General features: G+C 49.6%; 1 protein-coding gene across 1 annotated transcript; it reads right to left on the bottom strand.

Annotated features, from left to right (window-relative positions):
- Positions 1-5,102: 5,102 nt before the first annotated feature.
- LOC119358912 (COBRA-like protein 7) lies at positions 5,103-7,193 on the bottom strand. Its single transcript, XM_037625301.1, has one exon. The coding sequence runs from the start codon at positions 7,097-7,099 to the stop codon at positions 5,111-5,113; it is 1,989 nt and encodes a 662-aa protein (XP_037481198.1). The 5' UTR covers positions 7,100-7,193; the 3' UTR covers positions 5,103-5,110.
- Between the last annotated feature and the right edge of the window lie 241 nt (positions 7,194-7,434).

The raw sequence follows: 7,434 nt of genomic DNA, 5'->3' as shown, positions 1-7,434 counted from the left end.
TGATCATGCAATGCCGAAGTAAGTCTCCCGTTTGGTTCTTAAAAGATATACTGATATTTAGAGTGTCCGGGCCACTTCCCACCTGATATAGTCCCTCGGATATATAAAAATGTCGTTATCTTGCTTGTCTAGTGGCAGCTCCCAATTTGCATGGTTTTGCTTGTTCTGCAATATTTACCAGGTCAGGCATATCCTGATCGTGAGTGTCAATTGTACCGGGGTTAGTAACTTGCACATCAGCCACATTAACAATTTTAGTAGGTTGAGAACTTGAAGCAATCGGCTTAAAAAATGAATCAATCTTAACAATGTTTGGTGGCGCTTTTCTCTTCATTGCTGCCAAATTGCAATCTCCAATTAGCTATATTGGACAAGTTGGACATAAGAAAACTTTGCAACAGAAATAAGAATTCATACAAGATAATTTGAATCACGATCACTATAATTTTTAGGACACGTACAAGATAGGAATTCTTCACAGAATCGTAGCATGACAAATCATACAACCAAAACAATTAAACGATAAAAATCTGATGTATAAGTTCAACAATGATACAAGATGAGGATTGAGATTAGTAGATGCATGGTATGATTTACTGATGTGTTAAACCTTGGGTTCTTGCCTACTTCCCGCTGGTTGGATCCGGAAGATTTGACAAGTGAAGAAGGTTGCGTCGCGCCGTCGACGTATAAATAGGATCGCCAGCAGCAGGGCGGGGAGAGCGAGCAGAGGCGGCCGGGCATGCGAGGGCACGCAACGTCGGCGACTGGTATCACGTACTAATCCACGTATAGGTTAATCACACGAGAATGCAACGCCCGGGCCAGGAGAACAAAGCCAATCGCCTAACCTGGCCGCTAGTGGGCTTCACATGGGCCTTTTCCCTTTCTCTAAAATTAGCGTCCAGATAGGGGGAGCCGAGTATGTATAATCCTGAGGAATACGTGCGTTCGTATCGCTAATTAGGTAGCATCGCTCGATCGTTAGGGGGGGCCAGGCTCCTGCTCGCCCCCCCTTGTCTCCGCCACTGCCTGATCTTTAAGAAAAATATCTTTTTCTATACTCCGCCCGTGTTTTGAGTTTTAACATCTTTAGTATGTTGTTGCTATGTGCAGGAGTGTGTATCAAGTTGACAAGTTCTACAATATCAACAATTGTTGAACAGACCAACATGATACTATTTAAAGGCACGACACAGTCAAGTTAGCCATCTTTTTTTCACTTACTAGCGCATCCCTTTACTCTTATTCCAGAGCAATGGACACCTTTCGTTCAAACGGAAAGCAAGCATGCATGTGAGCAATAGAAGAGGTCAAAAAAAGTGCATAAGAGCATCTCCAACGGCCGCACAAAAATTTCGCGCCCAATAAACGTTATAGCGCGCCACTGTAGCACTTTTAATGCGCCGGTACCAACTTTGCTTTAGCAGGCGCCCAAAAATGCGTGCTCAAAAAGAAGACAGTGCAAATTGTGAAGCGCGCGCAATCCGGTGCCCAAAATATGCTGCGCGCGATAGCGTTTTTCAGCGCGCGCCCAAAAACTTTTAGCGCTACAGCTTCTGCTGGAGCTGCCCGGCGCCCCAAAAACTAAACTTTTGGTGCGCGGAGCTCTTTTTGGATGCCTGTTGGAGATGCTCTAAGAAGATCGAAAGAGGCGAAGCCAGTAGAACAAAATAAGCAGCAGTAACGATATTTCTCATTTCTCTCCTTCATTTTATATATTATTGTCTTCAGTGTCTTACGAACTACCAGAAGAAAAAAAGTATACAGAAATAATTCATGGTATTTTCTTTGGTGAGATAAAAGTTGGGCCTGCTATTAGAGCTTCAACCACTTGGAAAAACATCTGAAACACAGAGTCTGTCAAATAGAATAGCACCTGTTTAAGGCTAGTTGTGCGCAAGGCATTTTCTTTGGTGAGATTACATGGGTTAGAATCTGGCACATACAGGCTGCCCTTCTGTTGTTCCTGCATCAACTAGCAGCTCTTGCAACATCACAAATTTGGTACAGAGAAAGACAGGGTCAACTGCCCATGTCCATTTTACTTCAAGATCGGAGCTTGTCGTCATGGCGATCGCTGCTCCCGCATCTATAACAAGTCAAGCATGAACATGTATCACATCAGCGCCCTGAAATGATTACCCCCGGCCCCGGGTTTGGTGCTCAAGGCCAGCCTATAGATCCCCGCAAGATGCAAGAGAGCATTCTGAAGATTTTTATGTGGATATCTTCGAGGAACTTATCAAGTTTGGTGAGATTGAGACCCTCATCGTCTGTGACAACCTTTCTGACACATGATAAGCAATGTGTATCTCCAGCTGAGAGAGGAAGATCAGGCAGTAGCAGCAGCTCATACGGCCCTTCAGGGATGCTTTTACTCTGGTCCCCTAATGGAGATAATTTGGCTAGCGTAGGACAATGAACGATGGTTCATGCTTATTCTGTAGTGACACTGAAACAGTTCAACATATTTTTTCTGACGGCTGTGTGGCTAAGTTTCTATGGTTTGTACTTAATGAGTTTTTTCTCTCTGTGATATATATAACACAGTCTACACAGGATATCATTCGATAAAGAAAAAAATTGGGTGGAACCAGAGGAACCCCTTTCTTCAATAAAAGAAGAGGAAAAATTGCTCCAAAATTCAAATGTAATCAGGTCAAATGCGGGCCCCAAATTCTAGAAGAAGAAAATAAATTATAGATAATTGAAGGAAAAAGGGTGCTATAAAGTAATTGGACCGATGATGTCAGTGGATTTGATTTTACCATATCAATCAATAACAAATGTCAAAGGTAGTACTACAACTTTATCCCTCTGTCCAAGGAATAACATATATTTTTTCTTTATTTATGATAATAATAGAGATTCCCTTAAAGCAATATGATAGTAATAGATATGTTTTGTGATACTTTAGGGTAGTTATATTAACCAGTAAAATAAAGAGGCTCTGCATTGAGAGAAATGATACATCACAAAGAAATCTTTTCTCCGAGGAGAATAAAAATGGAAAAATTTCACCACTGACTACATTGTTCCTTAGATGCATCTGAAACAATTACAGTCCATGAATTTATCAATGATAATGAAGATCATGTGACCCAAATGCCCGTCCCTAACTCCTAATTCTTTATGGTGTGGCGCACTCCTCGCCAGGGAAATCAAATGCCTACTTTTTTGTGCGGGGGGAAAGAAAGGCCTACTAGCAAGCAAGCAACCCCCATAGATTTCACAGGCTGCACTCTTCTGCAAATAAACATCCTCATCTCTGCCAAGGGATGTGCTTGTTGCTCATGACCCGCTGACATCTTACTTCTCGATGTTATCTCCGCAAGCTTTTTATGAATTTCTTGACTATAAAGTTATCCTTTGAGCATATCTGAGCACCCATCTTCTCCAACTTGGATCCTGTAATCCAAGTGACCTGGTTGGTGCACTGACGAGACTGATTGACTGAATACATTTGGTTGGGTGTAGGACAGAACATATAGATGCGTTTTTCTTTCTTTCTGTAATGTTGTGACTATCTCCGAGTATCATTTTCATCCTTTTTCTACAAAGAGGATGGTAATAAAATCATGATGGTAACATTGTTTTCTGAGGAAAATGATGGTAACATATTGGTCTAGGCCTGTGATTATTGTTGCACTACAAAGGGAGTATCTTTTATGGCTAAATAAAAGCGTTGTGGGCATGATTGTGAGTTTTGGAGTTTGCAAAAGTAAAATCAAGGTTTTTTTTACAGTATTTTCAGATCTGCTAAAAATTACAAAAATATAATGGAGAAGTGGGGTATCGATCCCCATACCTGGTTGTTGTAACACTGTTTTCTGAGGAAAATGATGGTAACATATTGGTCTAGGCCTGTGATTATTATTGCACTACAAAGGGAGTATCTTTTATGGCTAAATAAAAGTGTTGCGGGCATGTTTGTGAGATTTGGAGTTTGCAAAAGTAAAGTCAAGGTTTTTAATTACAAAAATATAATGGAGAAGTGGGGTATGGATCCCCATACCTCTTGCATGCTAAGAGCATCTCCAACAGAAGCGCTATATAAGCGACGCGTGGTATAAAAACTGCTTTTAGCGCGCGCGGACCTGGTTTAGAGTCTCCAGCGGCCGCACAAAAAACGTGCGCGCTATATAACTAATGCAGCACGCGCATCAAAAAGGCATCGCGCGCAGCATATTTAGTGCGCCTGGTCGCGCGCGCTGTAAACTCTGGGCTGCTGCAGATGGGACCGCTTGATTGGGGCCGCTGGACCCGCGCGCGCAGCATATTTTACAGTGCTTGTTGGAGCAAACGTCTTCTAGCGCCCTAAAAAAAACTACTTGCGCGTTGTAACCCCGTTTTTTGGGCGCCACGCATTGAGCGGCTGTTGGAGATGCTCTAAGCGAGCGCCCTACAATCTGAGCTACATCCCCTTGTGGTATTTGAAAAATTAGAAACGAATTAATAACCAGTATTAATTGTTTGATAATTTGCATGTCATTGTTTTTTTTGCGGGGATGTCAAAGTATTTTGGGCAATGAAAAGAGTTAAACTCTTTTTTAGGGTGAAAAGAGTTAAACTGTTATTAGGTGGGTCAATATGCCATGCTACCCGCCAATAACACGAGATCATTTTTTTCATAATCGTCTCTCCAAGACCAGAAAATAAAGGGTTGCCCTCACTAGATCTTGAGCTAAGTTTGCACAATCATACAAAAATGGCATGGTCCATTTGATCTATCGCCATTATTTATAACTTCAATCAGGGTGTAGTCCCAATGTCCAATTCGGAGATGACCCGCTTAATTCATAGGCGCAATGTTCATGTCAATGGTGTGTTCAGCTAGCTGCATTCTCCGCAACGATGGAACTGCAGAAACTTTCTCTTCCGGTTCTGCAGCTTCGGCAATAGATGCTGGAGTTTGGAGGTCTATCTTTCTTCAGCTGTGCAGACTGGTGTACAATTAATCCTGTTTCTGCACAAGTAGGCTGGAGGTGATATTGGTTTCTTTTAAAAGACTAGATGTAAATAAGCAACATCGATCATTGTATAGACATCGGATTATTTTTTGCTTCAAAATTCAATTGTAATCAGGTCAAATGCAGGCCCCAAAATTCTAGAAGAAGAAGAAGAGGAAGAGTAGCAAGAGCACGAGTGCACCACCACGGCTAGCGCGAGTGCCAACCCCCTGGCTCGGAATCATCTGCGGCATGGCGCACTCCTCGCCGTTGAAGAAGATCTTGGTCGGGAACCCGTCGCCGCCAACCACGTCGACGTCGCCGGGGCCATTCTTTTTGGTGAAGGAGAGCACGGACTGCTGCTTCCCGGGCACGGGGTAGTCCACGCCGCTCACGTTGCTCTCCCTCAGCAGGAGCTCGAAGCCTTCCCTGCCGCGCATGAAGATGGCGCCGTCCCCGACGGCGGTGGCGTTGAAGGAGTAGGCCTGCTCGAACCCGCCGTACACCTTGTCGCCCATGACGACGGTGGCGAACCAGTCGCGCATGTCCGCGCCCTCCTCCCAGTTGAAGAGCGTCACCCGCGCGCTCCACCCGCCGGCCGCGTCCGTGGCCACGTGCCAGTTCACGCTCACCCCGCAGTTGTCGCCGCACGGCATCGGGTTCGGCGGCGCGCCCAGCTCCTCGTCGTGATACCACTTGAGCGTCTCCTTCGCCCGCCACTCGAACGGCATGAGCAGCGCGTGCGGCGGCAGGAGCAGCGCCGGCGCCGTCGTGCTGCAGGTCGTAGGCGCCGGGGTGGGGAAGCCGCATGCGCAGGTGCTGCAGGGGATCACCGACTCGTTGAAGAACGCGGAGAAGGACACGCAGCACTGCGGCGGCTTGGACGGTTTGGCGTCGTCGACGGTCATGTTGCAGACCGCCTGCCACGTCGCGACGGCGAGCGTCGTGGAGACGAGCCCGCTCGGGTCCGGGAACTCCGTGGGGCTCACCAGCGCTGGCTGCCCGCACGCGTACGCCTGGTTGAGCGGCGACGCGCCGGAGATCCTGAAGTTGGCCGGGGCGTGCGGCCTGGCCGTCCGGTTCAGGTCCGGCGGCATCTTGTACACCTCCATCTGGAACGCCGACTTGGACTGCGCCTCGTCCATGGTCTTGGGCAGGATGGTGCCGTTCCTGCAGCAGTGCTCGATCTGACCGAGGGACGTGTCGTCGCGGCGGGACGGCGGCAGGTCGTGCACCACCGGCCGGCGCTCGCAGTTGAGCACCTTGGAGAAGTCGAGGTCCTTGTAGTACTGCCCCTGCGGGCCGTAGAGGCAGCCTCTGGCGTCCACCTCCCGCGGGTACGCGCCTCTCATGGAGTTGACGAACTCGCCGCGCCGCCACTCCCACGACAGCTCCCAGCCGTCGAGGCGGCCCATCGGCGCGTTGTTCTCGAGCGTCACCAGCGCCAGGTACGTGGTCTCGTGCGCCTGGAGCACGTCGTAGGTGATGACGAGGTCGCCGGTGACGCGCGGGAGGTAGGTGTTCCCGGCCGCCGGCGGCACGGCCGAGGGCTGGTCCGGCGCAATCAGCACGCAGCACGCGGAGAGGACCGTTGGCGCGGTGGCGACAGGCGAGCAGGTGTACGCGGGGTCGGCCAGCGAGATCGCGGACGGGAGCGTCACGACCGGCTCTGGCCCGGCGAACAGCGTGCCGACCAGCCTCACCGTCGCCTGTATCCTGGTCAGGTCGCCGGCGGTGGCGATCGGCGTTAGGAGGTCCGTCTGCGGGTTCCCAGACAAGGACGTCGCGCCGCCACCGGCCGCCGTGGTGTTGTACGGCAGGTCGTCCCCGAAGGTGAGCACGCCGCCGTCGAGACTGACAAGAATCTCGCCGTGCGCGAAGGCGACCAGCAGCGACCACGAGGGGAGCGTGCGGACGCCGTTGTTGAGGACGGTGGCGCTGGCGCGGAAGGAGTAGGGCTGCCTGCCGGCCGCGGCGGCGGCGGGGTCCACGAACGGCCTGATCCTTTGGTGGGCCTCGGGGGCGTAGGTGAGGAAGACGCCGTTGCAACCCACGTCGGCAGGCGCCGGCGCCGGCACCTGCTGTGCCGCCGCAAGCGCGACGAACAGGAGGAAGGCGAGGGCGAGGCGAGCGTGCATGGCCTCCATGGTGGTCGTCGGGTCGATCACAAGCGGCAACGGATTTTCTTCTGTCACTCTGCTTGATTCTTGGCGGGAACGGCTGCAATTAAGCTCCAGAACCCATGGCTGGGGTGGGGAACGAGTCTTGGTCCGAACTGTCCCCAGGTAGAAGCGCAGGATAAATCCAAGCAGACGGGTTGACAGGGTCGGGTTAAAAATGAAATGATGGATGGGTCTGCAGCATCCACTTGCAAGAAGCTGCTGACATATGGGTCGGAAGCAGGCCATGAAATTGTCTGCATCTTCCTCTTCAATATTCAAATGTGAAATAGCATGGCGGGTGACATATGGATCAGTTTGGT

The sequence above is a fragment of the Triticum dicoccoides genome, chromosome 2A, assembly GCF_002162155.2.
Source record: "Triticum dicoccoides isolate Atlit2015 ecotype Zavitan chromosome 2A, WEW_v2.0, whole genome shotgun sequence".
NCBI classification, from domain to species: Eukaryota; Viridiplantae; Streptophyta; class Magnoliopsida; order Poales; family Poaceae; genus Triticum; species Triticum dicoccoides.
Note: the sequence above shows the minus strand (reverse complement) of the source record. Positions and strands in the feature narration are given on the sequence as shown.